Source organism: Vombatus ursinus, unplaced genomic scaffold (assembly GCF_900497805.2).
Source record: "Vombatus ursinus unplaced genomic scaffold, bare-nosed wombat genome assembly UNPS02014770.1, whole genome shotgun sequence".
NCBI lineage: Eukaryota > Metazoa > Chordata > Mammalia > Diprotodontia > Vombatidae > Vombatus > Vombatus ursinus.
In genome coordinates this window covers 7,926,441-7,951,124 of record NW_020954548.1, presented here as the reverse complement: position 1 = coordinate 7,951,124, position 24,684 = coordinate 7,926,441, and the positions used below count along the sequence as shown (strand labels likewise).

General features: G+C 40.5%; 1 protein-coding gene across 3 annotated transcripts; it reads right to left on the bottom strand.

Moving 5' to 3' along the window:
- Positions 1-9,296: 9,296 nt before the first annotated feature.
- Positions 9,297-14,761, bottom strand: KLF4 (Kruppel like factor 4). Of its 3 annotated transcripts, XM_027863233.1 has the most exons (5): positions 14,645-14,756; positions 14,264-14,384; positions 11,882-12,938; positions 11,618-11,782; positions 9,303-10,235 (listed from the first exon to the last, which is right to left on the bottom strand). In XM_027863233.1, exons 1-5 carry the CDS (start codon positions 14,647-14,649, stop codon positions 10,060-10,062), a joined length of 1,524 nt encoding a protein of 507 aa, XP_027719034.1. In that variant the 5' UTR covers positions 14,650-14,756; the 3' UTR covers positions 9,303-10,059. The 3 variants fall into 3 exon arrangements, with proteins under 3 accessions (XP_027719033.1, XP_027719034.1, XP_027719035.1); XM_027863232.1 differs by having other exon boundaries at positions 9,297-10,235; positions 11,618-12,938; positions 14,645-14,761; XM_027863234.1 differs by lacking the exon at positions 14,264-14,384 and having other exon boundaries at positions 9,304-10,235; positions 14,645-14,751.
- Between the last annotated feature and the right edge of the window lie 9,923 nt (positions 14,762-24,684).

Genomic DNA, 24,684 nt, shown 5'->3' with positions numbered 1-24,684 from the left:
TCATACAGCTCAGTAGTACCTGAATCAGGATTTGAACACAGGTCTTCTTGATTCCAAAGCCAAGGCTCTAACTACTGTACCACCCAGCCACTGCGTACCCGTAAATTGCCTACTTTTTTTTATTTTGGACTGGATGTGTGATTTCACTGGTATAGAGAGCTCCCAATGAGAAAACTTCCTCTAACTGTGAAGATTGGTACCTGCTCTGTAATTTACAATCTGAAAGAGTTGCCTGGGGCCCTGAAAGAAAGTATAGGATTTGCCCAGAGCCCCACACACCTGTATGTATCAGAGGTGGTACCCGAACCAAGGTCTTCCTGATTCTGGGGCTGGCTTTTCTATCCAGAATGCCAAGATGCTTCGTGTGTGTGTGTGTGTGTGTGTGTGTGTGTGTGTATAAAACTCTCATGCACACACACATAGTATTTCATGCATACAAACTCATATATATCATTATGTAATAATAACTAGTATTTATTTTGCTTTAAGGTTCACAAAGGGCTTTACCTTTGTTTATCTCATAAGATCCTTACAACAATCCTAAGAAGTAGGTACTTTTATTATTGCCATTTTATAAGTGAGGAAACTGAGGCTGGATAGCCTCAGGATTCGTGTGTGTATGTGTGTGTGTGTGTGTGTGTGTGTGTGTATCTATATAAGATATATCTCTATGTGGCCACATTTCAACAGTCAGTTATTTCACTAGTGTATATACCACTGCCAGGCTCCCCTCTCCTGCCACCACCCCCATACAGATCAGAGTCTCTCTATGCCTTTGTAAATAATCTTTATGAGTTGCTATAGCAAGAAGAAAAAAAGAAAACCCCATCACTTGGTGGGCAGTCCCCTGCTGTTGCACTTCTTCAGAGACAAATAGGCTTCTCCTTACACTGTAGTCAACCAGCCTGGCTGAACTCAAAGCCCTTACATCTTGGCAAGGAGTTGTCAGTGCTTGTTCTTTGTGGGCATAGCTTTTGGGAGCCCAGCATAGCTACCGACTGTGTTTTGATGGAATGAGTGATAGAGCATCAGAATAGGATCTTAGGACACACTCTCACCCAACACTCTCTGGTTTGTTTTCTACATATACATGATACATATGTATATGAATACATACATGCTTACATTCAAATAGGTATGCATAGACTGTGGACCTAGAGGACCGAACACACTTTAGGAGTTTTACCATTGATGCGGTACCTCAAATTTGCACAAATATGTATTATTGCTTACCTGGTTGTCTAATTTGATAAGGTGGGAGGGAAGTGTTTGGAAGCTGCCCGATATGTTTAGGTGGGGGTAATTTTTGCTAGTAATATGAGATAGCATGTACTGATCCTACAACATGCAGTCATTTGAAAATTTCAGGTTCTTCTTTGGCAGAATAACGTCAGAAGTCTGGAGGATGCTGTCACCAAGGGGAAGGAAGGGGTCCAAGTTTGAGATCACTCAAAAGGGAAGTAGGGCAACCCACTGGTGTATGGTTTCCTAACCTCTGACCTGTTCATAGCTTTCACCTTCCAAACACTAACAGATCTAAAGGAGTCAGTCACTTTCTCTTTGTAGATGCTTTGTTGTCATTTCGGCAGTATCTTTCTGCAAGGCTTTGAAGTGTAACTATTCACATTGAAGATGTCCACATTTCCAAGATACACATAACCTGTCTTCCTTGAAAGAAGAGTTTCTACTTCAGGAAAGGTGAAAAAATGTCAGATGAGTACTTTGCAATCTGCAGAAAATATCTGTAAACACTCTACAAAAACAAATAATAGTTTTCTTCCTACTCTTCCTCTCTACCCCCTTCCCCAGTAACCAACAGAACAATTGCAGTTGCACTTCCTGAACAAATAGCTCCCGTTTCTAAGCTACCTATTAAAGAGATGGGGGTAGTCTTTAACAATTTTTTCTAGCTTAATTCTAATTTGCATATTCAGCAAAGATTGAATGATCATGAATTTAAAGCTGTAAGGGACCTCAGAGGTAATTCAATTCAGCCCTCTCATTTTCCATATGAAGAAACTGAAGCCCAGATAGATGAAGTAAATTGTCCATGGTCACACAGGCAGGAAGTTGAAGAACTAGGATTAATAACCAGGTCATCTTATTCCAAATCTAGCACTCTCTCTATACCACACTGCAACAGTCTCTTCAATTTGCTAGAAAATATGCATTTACTCACAACTTATAAGCTGGTTTGCTTATACAAGATGTATTTTCCACATCCAGTATAATAGTTCACATTTCAACACATATTTGCTTTCCACATAGAAACTCTGGAAAGGAGAGAGTAAATGTTTTATTGCCCCCATTTTACAGATGAGGAAATGAGGTTAAGTGATTTTCCCATGGTCACTAGAACTGGGATTTGACCCAAGGTCTCCTGACTGCAGGTCAGGGTTCTTTCCACCATATCCTGCTGTCTTGTATATAGAAGAAAATGGAGATTTAGGCATGCATTAGTTCAGTAAGTTGATGTAGGCATTAAAGTAAGTGTTACAGAAGACTTCCTTCCCTCCTCCCCACAATAATCTATCTACCTCATTTATCTGGAGTGGGATCTATATTAATTCAATGAACTCTATTATTTAAAAAAATACCTATAGATCTTGTAAATACTGGGTTGTTTTAATGCTTCTTCTGGGATGACTGAGAATACTTAAACTAGAAATGAAAAGAATATGCTGTGTAGAATTTTTATTTGACCTTTTGCTTTTATGTAGACTTCATTTATAAATACATACCTCTCCCCTCTTCTATCTGAAGAACTATCCCTTGTAATAAAGATGGAAAAAGCAGGAAAACTTAACTAACTTATTAAATGAGTCTGTCAACATATACAATATTCCACATCCATAGTCTTCCATCTCTACAAAGGAAGGAGGGAAATTCATCTTTTCTTCATGGTCAAGTTCAGTCATTATCCTTCCTTAGATATTTCTTAGTTGTGTGACCCTAGACAAGTCTCTTAACTTCTCTCAGCCTCAGTTTCCTCATCTGTAATATGGAAATAATAATAGCATATACCTAACAGGGTTGTCATGAAGGTCAAATGAAGCAAAAGATATACATATCTGTGTGTATGAATATAATAGCACATACACATATCTATGTATATGAATATATATAGGATTATATATTCATGCACACAGATATGTATGTATTATATACATTATACACAGATTATATATATTCATATACACAGATATGTATATTTTTTACTTCATTTGACTTTCATGACAACCCTGTTAGGTATGTGCTAGGTATGTGTATATATATATGTAGCTCTGCAAACTTTGAAGCTTTATATGAATGTTACCTACTATTATTTTTGTAATATAGTATTCTTTTTTGTTCTTTCCAATTCACATTGCTGTAGTCATTGTGTAGGTTGTTTTCCTAGCTCTGCTTTTTTCATTGTGCAGTTCAGATGACTTTTCATTCCTCTTTGTAGTCTTCATATTCCTTGTTTCTTACAATGTGATATTCTATTCTATTACATTCATTTATCACAATTTATTTGGCCGCTCTCGAATGGATGGCAATCTACTTTGTTTCCAGCTCTTTGTGACAACAAAAAGTGCTTCTAAGAATAGCATATGGGACCTATCTTTGTCTTTGGTTTCATTGGGGAATATGCCTACTAATGGGGTCTCAGGATCTAAGGAGATGGATATTTTAGACCTTTTGTTAGCCTAATTCCAAATTGCTTTCCAGAATGGTTGGACTAATTCCAAGACTCACTAACAGTATATTAGTGTGCCTATTTTTCACAGATTCTCCAACATTGACCATTCAGTGAGGCTTGTATTTTTATCATTATTTTTACAAATTTAATTAGTAAGAAAAAAATTTAAAACCTAAGACATTAAATTCTAAACTATGTTTGTCTTGCTAAACTTTATCCTCATTTTTGCTAATATGGATAACATTTTAAAATACAGTTATGATCTGTTTGCATTTTCTTGATCTCTGCCTTTTTCACTTTCTCTCTGCATTTCCATGTATCAACATAGTTGTCATTTTAATACTAGGTACTATTTATTCCATGGTGTGAACATGACAGAGCTTGTTTAGCTGTTTCTTTTCTAAGGGGCCATAGGTCTGTTTCTAATTTTTTGCTTTTACAAATAGCATTTTTATGAACACCTTTGGAAATAGTAAAGACTTAGATTTAGAGCTGAAAAGTACCTTAGATGTCAATTTGTCCAATCCTTTTATTTTACACATAGGAAACTGAGACATTAAGATATTAAATGACAAAATTGAGATTCAAACCCAGGTCTTCAGATTCTAAGTCTGGTACCTTTTCTCCTAAATTACATTATCCCCTTTTACTTGAAGGCATATTCTTCAATGAGTAATTACTAGATCTGGTGGTCAAAATAACTTTGTAGTTCTCATTGTATATTATTAGACTGCTCTCCAGAGACACTAAGCCAGTATCTAGCTCCATGGACACCATTAAACATACCTGTTTCTCTACAGCACTGCCAACATTGAATTTTGATCATTTTTGTTTGTTTTGCTAGCTGTGTAAATAATGGTACCTTTAATTTGCATTTTTTAATTGTTAGTGAGTTCCTATGTTTTCTGTGTATTACTACCTATACCTTCTTTTGCATCAACTTTCTGTCCATTTTTTTTTTAGGACTTTAAGGTATATGTTTAACTATGTATTATGTTTTGGATAGTAAACATTTGCCAGTTATACTTATCACATATATTCTATTTTTCTTTTGTTTTTAAAATAAAATTTATTTTTCAACTAACAAAAATTCACCTCTTTCCACCCCCACTTCCCCATTTGGAGGAAAAAAAAACCTTTGTTACAAATATGTCACATGTATTCTAAAGAAAAAAAGAGATTTTTGTAAGAATGGCAAATGGTCTCCAAATTCTTGAGTAGCATTGTAATACTTATTGTTTTATATCAAGCTTGATATAATATATCTATTTTGTTGAAGTTAAACATCAAACCTGAGAAGCCAAAATGAAGATCTTAGTGGTTGTCAGTTTTACATAACTGTATTATTATTTGTCTGCCTCCTTGTCCTTTGTTAAGGTCAATTGTATATTTGAAAGCTATTATTGTAGTATATTTACTCAAATAGGATAGCCAAGCAATTAGAGAAAAAAAAGTGAATTTCTTTTTTAAAAGAAATCAAGGGCTTCCTGAGAAACAATTAAATGGGACAGAGACATTTTACATCAAGGGAAATAATAAGGTTGATGATTTAGTTCCTCTCCCCACCCCACCCCCAATTAACTGATTGACTCAAGGTTGAATAAAGTTTTAATTCCATTTAGTTTTGTCAGATTTGTTTGTGTTGATGAAGAAGTAATGAGTCCTTATCTCAGCTGGTCATTTGAGAATATCTGAGATCGCTTTTGCCGTGGGGAACCTACTGCTTCTGAAGAATTTAAGAATTCATCAATTTCCTGACATTCAGTGTAAGGGTCCTCAAGGTTTACTTCTTAGGGGTCAAGACAGAGTGTAAGTTCAACATGAAAGTTTTCAGAGCTTGGGGTCCTTTTGATTTTTTTTCCCCTTTGTAACTCACTTTTAGAATGGCTTCCATTTCCTCTTGTACAGGACATTCTGAGGATGACATACATGAAAGTTACTCTACAGCAATTCTTTTGAAGTCCTAAATTTAAAAAGGCAGTGATACATAGCAGAACTTTCTATCTCTAGGAAACACTTATGACCTTTATGCTTAAACTTATTGAATGAACTTGGCTGTGAAAAATCAGTGACATTGTCAGATGCAACCTATAGGAGGCAGGGTACAACTAACATTTACTTATAAGCTAGCTTGCTTTAAGAAAAAATAATTGAAAAAAAAAAACCCTGAAAAAAAATGAGTGTGACAATATGAGGGAAAAGGCTTTGCATATGCCCTGGGATTTTTGCTTTTGATCTGCTGTGTATTCTAAATACAGTTGTACTTACATTTTCTTTGCTAAATGTATCTTTAGGAACCTTGTATAATACAACAGGTGGCTAACACAGAGCAGGTTATTTTTAGCTAGATCTGTATATGAAAGCATGATTCCTTGCCTGGGTGTTTTCTCTGGAGATAGCCAAAAGAAAAAGGAATAGAGTCTCACCTGGGCTCTTTTGCACATGGCAAAACTTGTTAGCCTGCACCTATCCCCAAATATGACATAGCATTTTGTGCCTTTGAAAGGGGAAAAGAATCACTCAAACTACCGCCCCATTTAAGAGAGTTAAAGAACCGGTTTTGTTTTTGCAGAGGATTGCAAGAGTCAGATGAGTCTTTGTGTAGAAGGACTGTACTAGGCCTAATGAAGAGAAGAAGGAAAGAAATATCATTTATGTAGGAAAAATGTTGCTACTAAGTAATTTTTTTTGGACAAGTGAAAATCTAAGACATATGAAATTAAACATCATAATGAAAATAAAGGGGATGTTAATAAGTAGGCTTGTCTCCATTAGGTTGTTGTTATTATACAGTATAAAATACTTTGTTTCTGAAATGGTCATGGTGCCCAGAATTCAAAACAGATATGAACCAGCATCAATGAATAATCTATTTCTGTACACTTAATGGCTCTTGTCCTATAACATTTTTTTAATGGAGTAAGAATATTCATTATAAATAGTTACATCATTTTTCAGCTTTGAGGCAACCTACAGACTGCTTCCAATAAGTATCATGAAAAAGTTTCAGGATGGACAATTATTTATGAAATGAAGTACTTTCTAATTGTAGAAATTATATATGCTCAATACATTTATAGCTGATGGTAATTTATACCAGTTATGTCCTATTACCTATATACGATCATAGGATCATAGATTTAAAGCTAGAAAGGACCTCAGAAGTAATATACTCCAATCTCCTCTTTCTATAGGTGATGGAACTTGAACCCCTGGCTCCTCCATATACATCCGTCCACACACACAAACATGAATCTATACACAAAAGCAAAGATTCCTTTTTTTTTTTTTTTTGCTCTGTACCTGCGACATCATCAGTGTCTAGAATTCTGAATGTGGGAACTCCCTTCACTGATACAAATAGATAACTCTTTCCTAAGAAACTTAAGAAAATCATTGAGAAACGTAGATTCCATCACTAGCTAGTTATGTGATTTTGGACAAATTATTTCCCTGCTCTGGGCTTTTGTTTCCTCCTCAGCAAAATGTAGGGCATTCAACTAGTTGGTCCCTTAAGTCCCTTCTAGGTCTGAAAATTCTGTTCTTCTAAAATTGCTACACTTGATTTATATAAACACATCTCTGGGCCTTGAGATTATATAGTTATATAACTTTTATTGAACCACGTGAGGGCAGGCACTGAGAGGCTGAGGGAGTTGCCCACGATCATATAGTTGACATGTGTCAAAAGACATAGACCCAAATTTTTCTGACTCCAAGGTTGGTCTTCTATTTCCTAGAGTGCCTGTTATAAAGAAAAATAAAATAATGCGTATTTCCCTTTTTTTCCCCTTTCAGTTGTCAGATCTTTATGCTACCCTTTTAAAAACAGTATTTTTAACCAAAGGAAAGCCTGTGCCACATTCAAACTATATACACAAGGACACATTGAAATGGAAAGAAATATTCCTTGATGACCAGCCATAAAACTAAGCCCTGTCTACATTATTGTTGGTCTGGGGAGCGACCCTGATCAGGAAAGGTGGGCTTATGGGACTAAAGCTTTTTCACTGCACACTAGATGTGCTGATCCCACTGAAGAGCACATTCAACTCTGGTTGTTTTGAATTGTTTTGCTTTTAAAGGGGAAGCTGAGTGGAAGAGTAGATAGAAATACTAACTTGGGTACAAGGAAACATTGGTCCTGAACCTGGCAGTAATTAGCCAGCTGTGTGATCTTGGAGCAAATTATTTCTGCTCCTTGGGCTTGTTTCCTCTTCAGCTAAAAGTAAAGATTTTGACTAGGTGGTTTCTAAGGTTTGAGAATTCTATTATTCTCTAATTTCTACAATTAATTTATATAAGCATTCTTCTGGGACCTGGGATTACATATTGTTATAAGCATGTTGTAAACTCCTATCTGTCCTATTTATAGCAGTATCTCAGTGATATTGGTTATTTGTATCACTACCAATCACATTGAAAAGGACATTAGGGCAAGGTGATTGAAATTTCCAATTTTTCCATTTTGTGACAGTAAAAATTTAAACTCTCCAAATAATATTCAACACGTCTTCCTAGCTGCACACAATTTTTCACATTAAATTTTGTATTCCTCTAACGTAAGGGGTTACAAAGCAATTTACTCCTAATAGTCCTGGGAGCTAGGTAGCCATTTCATTATCACCTTCATTATATGTATTAAAAAACAAACTTCAATTGTGGTTCACTAAGAAAATCCTGAACTCTAAATCCACTACCTGATCAATACTATAGATACCAACTATGGTTTAAAGAGATACCAGCTGTGGTTTAAAAATCCTTCCTAGAGGAACTGACTTCTAAACCTGGAGCACCAAAATTTGTGGAAAATAAGCCAATATCATTGCTGAATGTGTACATTGAAGCAAGAATGATACTGCAGCTATTAATCCTCAGGAGGGCACTATTGAACTAAACTCTCATTACTGTCCTAAAGGGGAAGGGTTATGTTATTGTTAGCTGATGTGTTTACTTGTTTTATGAAGACCGTAGGTAGGCCTGGGCTGCAACCAGACTATTTTTATTGCATTACAAGAAAAGCACCAGATTTCATCACACTGACTGAAAATAATGAAGACTGAACTGAACACATCGAATATTGAGCAAACGAACTCAGTTCACTATCAAAGGATCAAAAGTTTGTGCTCTGGGTCAAACTGAAAAGCCATGTTCCTGTAAGGCAACCTATTTAACTTAAAAGTCACTTATTATTGTAATCTAGTTTGAAATTCAAGAGATTATTTTACCAATTAATCCAGAAGGCATGGCCGAATTAGATAGGCCCATTAAAGCTTTTAGATTTATTCCAAAAGAGCCAAAGTGGTATAGTACTGGATAAGGACCAGTCAAATATGCAGATCGAGGCAGAGGGGGGCCTTATAGATTTAGTCTCCATTTTCCAAAATGAGATTATGTCCCAGAGAACTTAATTGAAATGGTATACTATATACTCAAAACAGAATTTCCAATCTTTCTGTCACATAATTGTAGGCCCAGAAGAAAATAATGGAACAACCATTCATTTAAAATATTATAGGTTTATTTAAAACTTAATTCTCAACTTGAGTATGCAAAATACAAACTCCAACAAAATGTTCATTTTACTTTGTAGTTTACAAATATACAAAATAGAAGTTTGCTTAAATTTATATTACATATTTATTAGGTAAAGAACTATAGAAAAAAACATTTGTTCTACTTAAGGCATAGTTGGGGATAAAACATTACAAATTATTGCACATTGAAACCACAGTGCATTATAGACTGTCTGCATAAAATTTTAAAGAAATAAACCAGGTTTATTTACCTGACTTAGGTCATAAATGTAGATCGGAAGACAAAAATATATTTCCTTGTCAAATATGCAGCAGTTTGAGAACTTTGGCTTCCTTTATTTGGTACCTTTAGAACCAACAGTCACTAAGCACCATCAATTAGGCTTTCAAAACATTTTCTGTACCTGAATTTCTTTCTCTTCTAATATAATAATGGCTTTTAGAAGGCAAAAAATACAAGATGATCTTTATATTTATATTGCATTGAAACACAATTCAAGGGAATGTAGTCTCCCCTCCCCCATACACAATCTATTAAACCCTGATATCGGTGACTTCCAGTCACTCCTTAGCATCTTGTAATCCAGGCATATCCAAGTTGGATTCAGAAATGGAATGATAAGATCCAGTCACAGACCACAAATCTGTCCTTTGATTTAAGTTCCTCATTTCTCTTGATTATCCATTTTCTTTTGACTCTTTGGAAGACTTTATTTTGTTTTGTTTACCATGATTCCTTGTATATAGTGCTTTGGCTGGGTTCCTCCCTCATCAGGAAGACAGTCACGTGAATACTGAATCTCATATGGCAGTATGGGTAAAATCCTCTGCTTTGGATTAAAAATGCCTCTTCATGTGTAAAGCAAGGTGGTCGGACCTGGAAAATGCTCGGTCACATTTCTGGCACTGGAACGGGCGTTGACCAGTGTGCTTCCTGTAGTGGCGGGTAAGTTCATCAGAGCGGGCAAATTTCCATCCGCAGCCCTCCCAGTCACAGTGATAAGGCTTCTCACCTATGAAAAGAACAGATTACAAATCAATAATGTGAGTTCAGTGACTGAAGGGTGATCTATTTTCAATCTGTCTTAAAGACAGGAAATTGCTGAACTAGTTTGGAACAAGGCATGAAAGAATCATCTGCTCAGAATTAAAGGCTTCTTTTTCTAAACAGACAATAAGGACTTTGCCCTTAGCAAATGAATAAGAAGCAAGATTTGTCTTAAAAAAAAATTCCTATCCTATGCCTGCCATGATATGATGTAACTTTATTCACATATCCTATTCTACCTTTTCAAAACTTAAGACATATACCCAACACTCATTTCTAGAGGAAAAAAAAAGAATCCACTGAAGTCCTGGTTTTATCATAAATTGCAAACAAGGAGTTATATTTTTATAATCATTCTCTCAGATTAAAAGTAAGAACAATTCACAAAATTGCCAGGTTATATAGTCTTCATAGTAACTCTCCCCCTTCCCCCAATAAATACAAAATAGCCAGCTAGCCAATCAGCACTACACACCAGAAGCATGATAGGAATTACATTCTGTTTTGCAGTTGCGTTTTGTTGGCCCAGGATAACATTGACTTTCGTAAAAACAAAGACCTCAAAAATTTGAAGAGGAATTTAATTTCCAATAATTTGAAAGTCTTCCCTATTCTAAAGCAAAAAGGTTTATAAAAATCTGTTCTGTAGGAATTAGGTCTACTATGTAAAGTCTTGAGTTGGTACATTTTCTTTCATGACTGTTTTCAAGTTCTTCAAATATAAACTCTTTTGAGTTACACTGCCCTACTTTCTGGGAATGTCACCTACAAATGACTTTTAATGTAACTACTTTCATCAGTTCACAATTACTAAGAAAGTATTCTTCAATAAACCATAATCTTCACAGCCTTAAAAATTAATATTCACATCTTTCACTGTCCTTTAGATAATGTTGAATTCAATTCAAACTTAAATATAAGCTTATAAACAAACTGAAATAGGACCTTATAAACAAAGGAAAACTGAAAAATGAGTAGTTTAGAAAGTCTGAGGCAACTAGAGTTTCAGTTAGAAATTAATGGGGGAAAAAGGCTTGAATCATCTTTAAAAGGATTCAACATAATTATGCATTAGAGGGATACAATTTCTTGATTACAAGGAATGATACTGGGATCAAGTTAAGATTAAGGAAGAGGAATCAAGACTAACTACACATTTTAAGACATAAGCAGGAAGGATTAAACAGAGTTACATCTGAATTTTTAAAGTGCCAACAAACCGTGCTTAACCATCAGGATAGGGCAAAAACCTGATGAGCCTACTTTATCAGAGTATGTACCCTTTGTCACTCATACCTGGATTAGCCAGGTCAGGAGATGTCCCCTCTCCTTTCTCCAATGTCCTACCTGTGTGGGTTCGAAGATGTGCCTTGAGATGAGAACTCTTGGTATATGTTTTCCCGCAGCCTGCATAATCACACGTGTGGGTGGCTGTCCTTTTCCTGGGCCATGACCTTCGCCCTCTCTTGGGTTTGGGTTCTTCTGGCATGCAACTCCCGGGTGGTATAAGCTCTAAAGGTGAAGAGGGTGGAGTCAGCATCACTCCTTGTACCAAAGGACGACCTGTTAAAGAAAGCTCTTCCATGAGAGCCATATAACCCTTAGACTGACCTTGATATTGGAGTGGAGGAACCTGGGGCTGCAGCTGGTCCGGCAGGAAAGGAGGATAGTTGGGTCCAGGGTGGTACCCAGGGGGTAGTGGCAATGGATGGCTTATCCCCTGAGGTGAAGAGTGGCAGTCCCTGCTGGTCATCAATTCCTCAGCAGTCAAGGAGGGGGTAGTCCTGCTGGGGAGAGGCCGCCCCAAGGGGAATTCGTGGGGCTGCGCTCTTTGGCCATTGCTGAGAGGCGGGCCACTGCCCAGGTGGGCCTCCATAGGCCTGCCGATAGTGCAAGAGGAGACGGCCTCTTGCTTGATCTTGGGGCACATCCGAGGCCCTGTGCTATAGGGGGCCACTACCACAGGGTGGCTGCCGTCTGGGCTGCAAGAGGAGGGATTGCCTTTGTTAACACTGATGATAGACTGACCATTGTACTCCCCCATGTTCAAGGTGGCTTTCACAACAAATTTCCCGTGCAGGCTGCCACCCGGAAGCTGCTGTTGTTGAATATACACAGGGTCCAAGTCAGGTCTCATGAGCTCGGCTACAAATCCACCTGAAGGGGACACGTCATTGATGTCGGCCAGGTTAAAGGGGGTGGCGGGAGGGGGTGCAGGCTCCCGAATGTAAAGAAGGCTGCCGCCCCCACCGTTACTGGTGCTGTTGCTGCTTCCACCCGAGGTGGTCGGGCCTCCAGATGCCCCTCCCGGGTCCCCAGCACCCCGCAGCTGGTAAGTGAAGCCGCAGTTGGCGGGGGGAACGCTCGCTGGGCCGCTGCTCGAAGGGGAGGACGAGGCGGAGGCGGACGCTGAGGCCGAGGACGCCACTGCTGCCGTTGCCGGTTCCTGGTGGATCAGGGAGTTGGAGAGAATAAAATCAAAGTCCAGCAAATCGTTGAACTCCTCCGCCTCTCGTCTGCCTAGGAGCGCAGGATTGTTATTGCCGCCGCCGCCTCCGTTGCTCTCCAGGTCGGCTGCCGCCACCGCCGCCGCCGCCGCCAAGTCGTAGGGGCGGCCGCTGAGCACTGAAGGAAGGCGTTTCATGTGGGACAGCTCCTCCCGCCACCGCTGTGGGAACAGAGGCAGGGAGAGGCGCGCGTTACTGACCACCCCTGGCCCCGCAGGTCCCAGACCCAGACCCACAAACGTGCACTGAACGCCAAATCCCACATTTCACCGCTGTCCCTGGGGAGGCGCAACCCGCCCTCGACCTCTGGCCCGGGATGGGACGGAATTCCCTTCAATCAACTTTGCGCCCCCAGACCTAGAAGCAAAAGATAACCCCTTCTGCCTAGTCCCTCGCTCTTTCTCTCTTCCCCACCACTACGGAGAAATGAGATTAGATAAAACCTTGTTCCTAGCAGAGAGTGGGAATTCCCTGGCACCCCGAAAACTGAGGGCATTCACAGCGACCGCGGCCCGAGTCAACATCCGGGCGGAGGGCCGCAGTGTGCAAGGTTCCACTCCCGTCTCGGCTCTCCCCTTGCTCTAAGCTTCCGCGACATACGCAGCGTTTTCTTGTCCACCCGAGAGCCACCCGCACCCCGTAGTCTTTTGGATTCCGGGCTTGCACAGACAAGGACCTATCTGTACCCAGTTCCGTGCTTCCTGGAGCTCGGCAAGGCTCGGCTCCCCTCTCTGCTCTGGGGTTCGGGAGCTGACCTAACTACCTTTAGCCTCACGCCCACAGAGCGCTGCATCGATGACTGTGTGCCGGGCACTGGGGAAGTCCCACTTATGCCTGTCCTATATGGATACCCACGGCATACGCTCACAGAGACGCGTACATGCACTTATATGCGCAAAGGAATCCCATGTCACTTAATCGTTGGAGGCCGGCGGGCTCAGGGCTGAGACCACACACACACACACACACACACACACACACACACACACACTCACACTCAGCGCTACAGCGAAGGGTCTTCCCTGGGCCCCGACCGCGGGCCGAGACTAGCTCTCTATTATCCCCACTCCCTCCACCCCTCAGCTGGAGACCCTCGGAGGCGGGGCTGGCTAAGAAGAGTGAGGGAAACCCCACAGGCCTCAGGCAGCCCCCGCCCTGGAGTCTCACTAGCAAACCCGGACCTCCAGGGAGCTGGGCGGGCAACCCCTGCCAAGCTTAGCCCGCTTCCTCTCTATGCTCCCCAAACTCCCAGCCAACCTCGCCGCGCCCCAGCAGAAGGCCAAGCCCCGTTCCCATTGGCGCTCTGCTGAGCGTTCAGGTAGGCTCGCGACTCGAGCCCCTATTCCTCTCCACCAACCAGACCCACTTGCTCGGAAGCGCCAGTAGTGGTGGCGGAGGTGGCGGCAGAAACAAGCTTGCAAAGCGCACCTGGCACCTTCCCTGGCCCGTAGCATTAGGGAAGAGGACAGGGGGTCGAGATACTCACATTGTTAGGGGCACCTGCTTGCCTCAGGACTTTCTCTTTGCCCGGCGTACCCGCTGCGAAGGTGGAGATGGAGGGTAGCAGAGTGCCGCTGAGAGCCATGTCAAACTCACCAGGTGGCTGCCTACGATCGAGAAAAGGGAAGGGCAGCGGGGCAAGGTGGGGGTGGGGTGAGGAGGGGGGAGAAGAACAGCGACAGAGGGATCAGCATCAGCCCAGGCCCTGAGGCTCACGCGCGCGCGCCTTTCCCAACCTCGGCCACTCTTGTCAAGCTCCGCTCCGCCCCGCCACAAGTAGCAACGCCAAAGTGCAACCGATCCCATTTCCTCCTCTCTTCACATCCACCTTCCCCTTCCCCAAGGCCCGGCAGCCCAGCGTACATACCTCATTAATCTAGGAGGGGAGTGAAGATCTCCCGGAGCCCGAAGCAGTTGGAGCAGTTAAGTTACCCAGTACAAGCAACAAAAAAAATCCCAAAATTCAAAAACGTGAAAAATAAAAACCAAGGAAAAAAAAAAACACAAACACCACCAAATAAACAAAGACCAACAGCTCTCCCAAGAACTTTAAAATTTTTCTGAGATGAGACAATTCTTAAAAATTCTTTTAAAAACAAGAAAAAGTTGTAAACTTTTAAAAAAAATCCTTAATAAACAGACGCGCGGCGACTCCTGGGTTCCTTGGCCGGTAGCCCTGGATGCAGAGATTGTTTGCGGATGGGTGGGTGATGCCTTTGGGTATTAGCAGGGGCCACCGCTGCCGGAGGTGCCGCACCGGGACGACGCAGCCAGGTAAGGCAGGCTGGAAGAGGAAGCGGTGGCTGTCAGCAGCGAGACGGGACTCGCGGTGGCGCGAGGCGATTCCTCGGGACTGCGAGCTCGCGCGGTTGGTGGCTGCCCCGCTGCCATGGGGAGCCGCGGCTGCTGAATGGAGAAGGCTGTGCAGGAGGAGCACTGGGGTGCTCGGATGGGAGGGGTGGGAGGTGTGGGGCGGCGGCGGGGGCGGGGGGTCTGGGGGGGAGAGGGTTAAGAAAAAAAGGAGGGGGCTTGAGGGTGGCGGGGGGAGCTTCTCGGCGGGGCTCCCTATTGCTGCCGCTGCCGCTGCCCCGGCTCCCCGCGCGCACCCTGCACTTGGGCTACTCCAAGGTTGGGAACTGTCAAGCCCAGAGCCGGTCCTACCTTACTTATAACTTTCTAAAATGCTCCTCCCTCATCAGGAGCATGCTCCACCCCTTTCCCCTCTCTTCCCCCCGCCTCCCCGCCCCCCCTTTCCAACGCCGCTTCCCCCTCACCCCCCCACTCCGTTGCCATTGGAGCTAAATAAACAAACTATGAACACGTGGGAGTGGGGGAGGTGTGAGCTAGGGGCAGGACGCGTGACGCCAGTGCAGCAGCTGGCTTGCAGGCAGCAGCTCTGACGCCAGCGGCTCGCCAGCAAGCGAGCAAGCAAGCTAGCTAACGAGGGAGGAGGGAACGCTGACGGCGGACGGCGGATGGCGGCAGGCGGCCGCGCTACTACGCAGCACCAGTCCTGGAGGGGCAGAGGGGGCGGCGGGCAAGGCGCGGAGAAGGACAGAGGAGAAAGTCCCGCTTCTGCTTCTCCCGTGGGGAAAAGTTTAAGGAGCGAATCACCCAAGACCGCATAAACTCACGCCTTCCCCCTTCCCCCTTCCCCAACTCCCCGTGTTTTTCATTCACTCAAACTCAGAATTAGAGTGGCAGTGTAACCGAGGGCGCCCACGCCTGTTATCCCTGGGCTGCCGCGACCCCTCAGCCGGGCGTTTGTTATCAAAATGCGCGTCACACACACACACACACACACACACACACCCAGTCCATAGCGCGCATACACTCAAGAGGTCCGTGGCGTAGTAGAGAATAGGGACACTTACACACGATTCATTTCTCCCCTCACACCTTCCCCCCCCCAAAAAAAACCTTCACCAAAACAAAACAACAACACTGAACCTTCATGACTGAAGGAAATATACGTCTTCTTCATTTGTTTGCTTGGAAAATTGCGTTGCTGTTTGTCACTCTTGCTTTCTCTCTTTAGGAATACGTAACGTTTAATCCTGGGCAGTGTGGCCCCTGCGCGCTCGAGAGCAGCCCAGAATGGCAGAAACTCCGAATCTGACGGGATGATCTCGTCCCAGATGTCATCTAGTCCTAGACTGTCATCTAGTCCCAACCACACCTGAATAGGAATTCCTTCTATGACACCGTGAGGAGAAGGATACGGGATATCTGCTTCTTGAAATGGGAAAAGGGGAAATTGGACACAGGCATTTTGAAGAGTACATATACACATTTAAGAATGGAGAGAAAGGAAATGACTTATTCATTAAGGTGTGTACGACGGTAGGGAGGACAACTGATGTTCGTGAAATGCTTTTCATCAAAACATAGCAAAGCACTTTACAAGCAAAATTATTCTTTTCACTTTAGAAAGGAGGAAACTGAGTCACATAGAGGTGAAATGGCATTCGAAGGGTCAAGTAACTCACTGGCAAAAATGGAAAGTGGCCCCCAAATTCCTCAGTCTCCAGGCCAGGCTATTCAAGGACCTTGCCACAAGGAAGTTACCAGAAGCTGCTTCAATGAAATAAATAAGAAGAATTTAATTCTGAAAGACCGGATAACTGCTCACTCAGTCAGTGATAGCAGCCTGGCCTCGGTGGTGATGTCAGCAAGCAAAAACAGCCATCCAAGGAAGAAGGAAAAGCCCATGCAGACTACATGAAGAAAAGGAAAACGAGATCGTTATTGCTGCCTTTCAGACTGCCTTTTCTCTGGGTGTGATCAGTAATTTTCCAGGCAGGAAATGTATTCACTAGCATCCTCTTCTTTAAACACAGTCTAGTTATTTATTTATTCATTTATTTATGGTCTGCTCTGTCTATGGGCTGCCCCCAAGTGCTGGCTGGCTACCCCTGACGTGCCAAACATAGGGAAATTCACTTCTCTTTCAGTTAACCCCCTAACAACAGATTGTAAATAGCTGGCAGAAATCCAGTTGTAAACAAATAAATAAAACAAATTCTAAAGGATTTTAGTGTAACACATAGCAAAGGATGACATCATCCTCGACTTTTGTTGTGTTTTGTTCTGCCGTCACCTGCTTGTTTTTTGTCCTACAATTCTTATACCTATTTGGTTTCCTTCTCATACTTGTTACCTTTGTTTTCCCATTCAACCACAGAAGCATTCCTGGAATCCACCATTCTCTGCACCATTCTCTTCTCTCTGCCAGTCACTGGGATCTCTGTAGGTTTTCTCAGATGATCTTTAGGAAGATTTTTTATGTACTAATTGGGTCATCAAGTTATATTCCTGGTATATACAAGTGGCTCCAGTAGAAAGTAGAATGTTTGGGAGGTAAGAGTGTGGATAGATTAAAGTGGTTTGTATGGGCTTAAGCTCTCTGGAATTCTGTAGTCATTGACAGAGAATGTGGAGAGGAGAGGTTCCTTTATTAGAAATTCGACTATTCTCCAAAGGTTGGGTGACTTGGAGGAGGGAAGACACTGGATCTTTTTCAGAGTGAATGTAGAAAGCTTCTTAAAATACTCAGGGTTTCTAAAAAGCACAGAAAAATTGTCTTTAAAAAGCCAATGGGAACACTTTTCGAAGTTCAAAGTTCCAAAGCACTGGTGAACTTGGAAAAGTCCTTGATTGTCAGCATTAGCCCTTGGAATGTAAACATAGAAGACAAGACTTGAAATTCCTGACTCAAGTAGCTAGAGCCTGGTGATTTTGTATTCTTCGGCCTGTTGTCCTAGACAGGTCCTCGCTGAAAGAACAGACCTGATTTTACTGCAGTCTGCTACAAACAATATTTGTAAACGCAATTAAAAAAAAAAAGAACCTAAAACTTCTGATATAGTGATGTTTCGTAACTGTGTTGGGGGAAGGGGGGAAGCAGCTGTTGCTTCGTGACAGTCAGCTATTTCATTACCCAGCAGATTATATCATAAGAGAAAATCTTGATTATTAGATATGGGTTTTTGAAAGAGCTAAGGATTTTAGAGTTCATAAATCATCTTCTTTTAAGGCAGGTCCTAGGTGCCCCAACAGGGTTATGAACCTCCCTCTCTGAGCCCTTCAAAAACAGGTAAGTCCAGAAGAGCTAAATCCCTGCCCTATATAATTTATAAACATGAGAATGAGTAAACCTTTGATGACTAAATTGAACTCTAAAATAATAATAATAAAAGACACCCTTTAAAGAAGAATTAAATGCTCAGTAGTGACTTTATTTCAGCAAACTGATATTACAAGTTTTGTGGTATGGATGTTAATTATGAATGTCCTTGGAGCTATAAAATAGATTTTTTTTTTTAGCCCAAATTACATTGCTTGGCAGAAGATGTGATGGAAAGCAGTGCTAGAGGATTAATGTGCAGACGTCAAGAGTAATGATACACTGAGGAAGCTATATAAATATTTCAAATTGAAGAAGATGTGTGTGCTTCTGTACATAAAACATGCATTGAGGGTACCTGGGCCAAATCCTGGCCTAAGATACCAGAGTACCACTCCCACTGACGTCAAGGAAACCTGTGAAGAAAGAGTATGAAGGAAAGATTTGGCTTCAAGGATTTAAATTGATTTGAAGTGAAACTAGTCATGAGTAACTACAAAAGAAGTGTGCAGTGCTCACTGACACAGACCCTTTGATATCACATTTAGGTACTGAGATATCAAAATTTCCACACCTTCCCAACCAGTTTTTCTGAGTGCTCCAATTAGGTGAAGTATATGGTAGTTCTCTTTGCCAAATGTCATTAGAAGGAAACTTGAAGACAAAAAACAGGTATCCATTGGAAGTGGTTTTACCAAATCCTAGCATCTCAGAACTAGAAGAGAGCTCAAAGGCTATTTAATTCAACTCGTACCTGGTCCAGAATCCCCTTTACTGAACTCCAGCAAGTGGTCATCCAGCATCAATGTAGACCTCTAATGAGAGAGAAACTAAATTTTGAGGAAATGCATTCTACTCTTTGATAGATATTCCTCTGTCTAGAAAACTGTTGTATGAATGTTTAATAGGTGTGACTATTAGACATTTGTAGGAATAGAGGACTTTAGTGGTGACAGAGAAATTGAGGAATTCCCAGCCCAAGAATTAGGGGTGTAGCACAGGAGAATGAAGACAGACAGGGAAGTGTCTAGGAGCTCCACCCTTAGAATCAGGAAGCTTGGAGTGTGAACTCTTCCAGGGTTGTTTTGTCACTGATATTCCACAGCTGTTAACCATAGTCCTGTAACCCATTTGTTTGGACCAATAACTTCTTACCTACCTGCCTTTGCTTTCAGCCCCTAACATATGTGGGACCATGTATTTGCTAGAGAAAGCATGGCTCTACAGGCCTCCTTCCTCTAAGGGAAGCACTGTGAGTTTCTATATAGCTCCTCTACTTTCTGTGCTTTTGTTTCCAGATCCCTAGTTCTATTTATTGCTGTGAATCTTCTTTCTCTTTAAAATCCAAGTCCAGACTTTTGTTGAATCAATCAATCAGTCTTTTTGAAGAAGAGTGCCCAGAGCCAGGCTAGTTGTACCTCATCAAAGAGCTAAACTTTTTTTTTTATTAATTTCTTTTGATTTATCAACAATCACTTCTATAAGCTTTTGAGTTTTAAATTTTTCTCACCCTCCTTCCCCACCTTTCTCCCCAAGACGGCATGCAATCTGATAAAGGCTATACATATCCATTCCTATTAAACATATTTTCATATTAGTGATATTATAAGGAAGAATCAGAACCAATAGGAGGAACCACAAGTAAGAGGAAACAAAACAAAACTGAAGAAAAAAAAACTAGCAAATAGTATGCTTCGATCCGCATTCACACTCCATAGTTCTTTCTCTGGTTGTGAATAGCATTTTCCATCATGAGACCTTCGGAGATGTCATAGATCCTTCCATTGCTGAGAAGGGCTAAGTCTATCAAAGTTAGTCATCACACGATGAGGCTGTTATTGTATACAATGTTCTCCTGATTCTGAAGAGCTAAACTTTTTGAGAAGATCCAAAACTTCCTTGAGACCTCTGGATAGGCATTTGGAAGGACACTTCTTGGGTACCCTATACATTGAGACATTTAAAAAAAAATTATAGAGTCATCTCATAGACTTTTTAGGTGTTAGTTTAAAAAATGTTATTTTTAAGACTCTCTACAGTTTTCAAAGTTTGACAAGAAATAAAGTTATGTTCATGTTGGTATTTTAATTCAGTTCATTTTAGTTCAATTCAACAAGCATTTATTAAGAAAAAAACAAATCTTCCAATAATCCCTGATTTCAAGGAGTTTATACTCTCACTGTGAAGGAGGGGCAACACATACATAGATCATTAAACATAAAATACTTGTGGAGGGCAAATTATTTTTAAAGAAGATTATAAATATATATGATACATATATACACATATTTATACATATATGTGTATATGTGTAGCTTTTTGCACACACATACTGTGCTAACTTAACAGCTTAAACTGCACTAAGCTTTTTGGGACACTTTGTATCTATTTCAATGAATATTTCTCTCCAAAAAATGAAAATGTGACACTAACCATGAATTAATGCAAACTTTGGCAAATACTGGCCAAATAAATATTAGTATATACTTTCTGTACCTGGTATTAAAATTTTGAGAGGAAAAAATCAAGAATTTCAAATTCATATCTGCTGATTAGTGTTGTCATCTATTGCTGAAAATAAATGCCACATTCAAAAATGAAAAAAACCCAAAAAGAAAATGTTTAAATACTGAAAACAAATTTCTCCAACACCCCTGACTTATGGTGAACTAAGTTTTCTTAAGCAGGTAAGTTAAATATTCCTAAAGCCCAGATCGTTTTCTTTGGGAAGACTATTAATAGGCTTGAAAACTCAGTGATGTTAAATATTTTCCTCACTGGTCTGAAATTTCTGGGGTAACCTGAAACTCTGATAGGCTCTGGCTCTGGAAAATCTTCTAAAATGTCAATTCATTTATTTGCTAGAATCTCAGGAGATCCCTGAAAATTTGAAAGCTATGGATTCACAGTCTGAGAAAGCAAAAAACACACATACCTCCCCTCACCCCCCAAAAAAAACTCCCTAAGCCTCCAAACAATTCTGTATTTAATTTTCTGATATGTTTTATAAACTCTACAAAGAAATTATTTCTGCCAATTTGACATTATAACACTGAGCTAATGGAAGATTTAAAGAAAACAACTAACAATGCTTTTGATTAAGGAAAGTTGATTGTTTCCCATAAGTGTTGTGTTCATTCTTATTATGAACTGTAGAAATTGGGGCGGGGGGGAGGGGAGCAGAGATTAAAAAAAGAAAAAGAAACCCAAAGTATTGCTGACACTTTTTTTTTTAAAAGTCAGTCTGGAGCTAAGTGACTTGTCCAGAGTCACACAGCTATTATTATGAAGTAAGATTCAAACTCAGGTCCTCCTGACTTCAGAGTCAGTGTTCTATCCATTGTGCCACCTAGCTGCCCCCTACTGACATCAAATTTTGAAAGATAGTATTTGGATTTTTCATGATGTAAGTAGAAAGTAAAATAATGAGTACATTTTAAAATTAGATTAGTGGCAATTAAAATGGGTCAGTCCCTCCTATCTATAGTCATACTACTGGATCAGATTCTTATGCTACCAAAGTACTAGGGACGCATGACTTTGGAAGAGGTGACCTTTATCATTTCAGAGCTCTAGCTTATTTTGTCTTCGGAGCCCTTTTTGGTTGAAGGAGGATAAATAAAAGGGCAGTCAGCATGATTTAGCTCCCTTGTCATGCTGGCTGTGTTTTGGGCTATTGAATGACTCAGCTATGGGACAGAAAGGGAAAGTATTTTAAACTCTGCTTTCCATTCCTCCACTTTCAAGTACTACCCCCCTCCCCTTCCCAAGTTTATTCACTTCAAGCCTTCCTTCAGCTTATGTATTTTATTTCCATATTCCAAACCCATACCACCGCCTCTTTGATGACTACTGCTCATCCATCAAACTTCAGCTCATTTGCCCCTTCTACCACCAAGTGGCTGTTGTTGTTCGGTGGTTTTTCAGTTTTGTCTCATATGGGGTTTTCTAGGTACTCTGGCATGGTTTGCCATTTCCTTCTCCAGGCAAATGGGGTTAAAGTGACTGGCCCAAGGTCACACAGCTAGTAAATGTTTGAGGTCAAATTTGAACTCAGATCTTCCTAACTTGAGGCCCGGCATTCTGTCCACCACTGAGTATTGTCTGCTTTTATTCCCACATTGGAACTTAATCTTTCCTTTATCTGATTTCATGGAATTTTACATTTTTCTTGTGCCTGTCATGCAGGAGAGGCAATGCATGCCTGGATTTGAAGTCAGACTATCTAGGTTCTTACCATGGGGTAGCAGATAGAAAACTGGTCTTGAAGTCAGAAAAACCTGGGTTATTGTTGATTCTGACTTTAGTATATAACGGAAAATCACTTGACCTCTCAGTGCCTCAGTATTCTACATAGCAAAACAGTTGCTTATTCCCATTGTTAAAGAATTCTCCTTAGTGGGAGTCCTCAAAACAAATGAAATGATTGGAGTAGATGAAAAAAATTCACTTTGATTTGAGTTCCATCTAGTTAGTTTTAGCCCTTACTCCAGGCAGACCCTAAGCCCTTGGAGCCACAGGTCCCACATCTGCAAAACGGTGATGAATTATATCTGTCTTATCCACTATGCAGAAATGGGAGTTGCAAACTTTAAAGTACTATATAAATGTAAATTATTAACAATTCTAATTTGTATTACACACATATGTATACCTACACATATGTATTACCTTTATACCTTCATTACTGGATTGTAAGTTCCTTGAAGTCAGAGACTGTGTCATTCATTTATCTATTTTCCTAGGTCCAACAAGCATATATTTGTACTTCAGGATCATTTAATCCTTGTACACAGTGAATGCTTAATAAATGCTTATTGACAGTTTATTGACTGAATAAATAAGTGAATGAAAGAAGGAATAAGTAATGATGCTGAGACTCAAAGAAAAGCAAAGAAGTAGAATTTAAAGGGAAGTGTCCATCTTGGGGAATGACTGAACAGATTGTGGCATATGACTATAATGGAATGTTATTGTGGCATAAAAAATGATAAGAGATGATTTCAGAGAATCCATGATAGTGTGCAATAATGAGGGGCAAAGTGAAAAGAACCAGGATGATAATTTATAAAGGACAACATTGTAAAGAGAAACAGATTTGGAAAACTTAAGAACTCTGATCAATTCAATGACCAACCATATCTCCAGAGGATGTACATTGAAGCACATTATCTATGTCCTTGACAGCTACATAGCACAGTAGAAAGAGTACTGGGCCTGAAGTCAGGAAGACTTCAAATCTGGCCTCAAACATTTACTTTTGGTGTGATCCTAGGTAAATCATTTAATCTTATTTTCCTCAATTTCCTCATCTGTAAAAAAAAAAAATGAGCTGGAGAATGAAATGGGAAATCACTCCAGTATCCTTGCTAAGAAAACACTGAATGGGGTCAGGAAGAGTCAGACAAGACTGAAAAATGACTGAACAACAGCCCATGTTCAGGAAGAGAGGTAATGGACTCAAGGTACAGAAAGAGATACACATTTTTGAACATGGTCACTGAGTGGATTTATTTTGTTTGAATATACTTCTTTGTTGCAGGATACAAAATAAACCTACCTAAATCACCAGCATTTCTATATATTACCAACAAAGTCAAGAGATGGAGAAATTCCATATAAACAATATAAAATACTTGGGAGTCTGCCTGCCAAAACAAACCCAGGAACGATATAACCCAATTACAAAGCACTTTTCACACTAATAAAGTCAAATCTAAACAATTGGAAAAATATTAATGGCACATGGTTAGGTTGAGCCAATATAATAAAAATGACAATTCTACCTAGATTAATCTACTTATTCATTGCCATACAAATCTAACTACCAAAATATATTTTATACAGCTAGAAAAAAATGGACAAAATTCATCTGGAAGAAAAATAGGTCAAGAACATCAATTAAAAATAAATGTGAAGGAAAATAGCTTAGCTATACCAGATCTCAAACTGTATTATAAAGAAGTAATCATCAAAGTAAACTGGTACTGGCTAAGAAATAGAGTGGTGGATCAGTGGAGTAGATTAGGAACATAATACGTTGTAGTAAATGACCATAGTCATTTACTGTTTGATAAACCCAAAGATCCAAGCTTTTGTGACAAAAAGTCACTATTCGAAAAAAACTACTGGAAAAACTAGAAAATAGTATGACAGAAACTAAGACCAGCATCTCCTACGGTATTGCAAGACAAGGTCAAAATAGATACATCATTTAGACATAAAGGGTGATACCATAATCAAATTAGGAGAGCATGTAATAGTTTACCTTTAAGATCTAT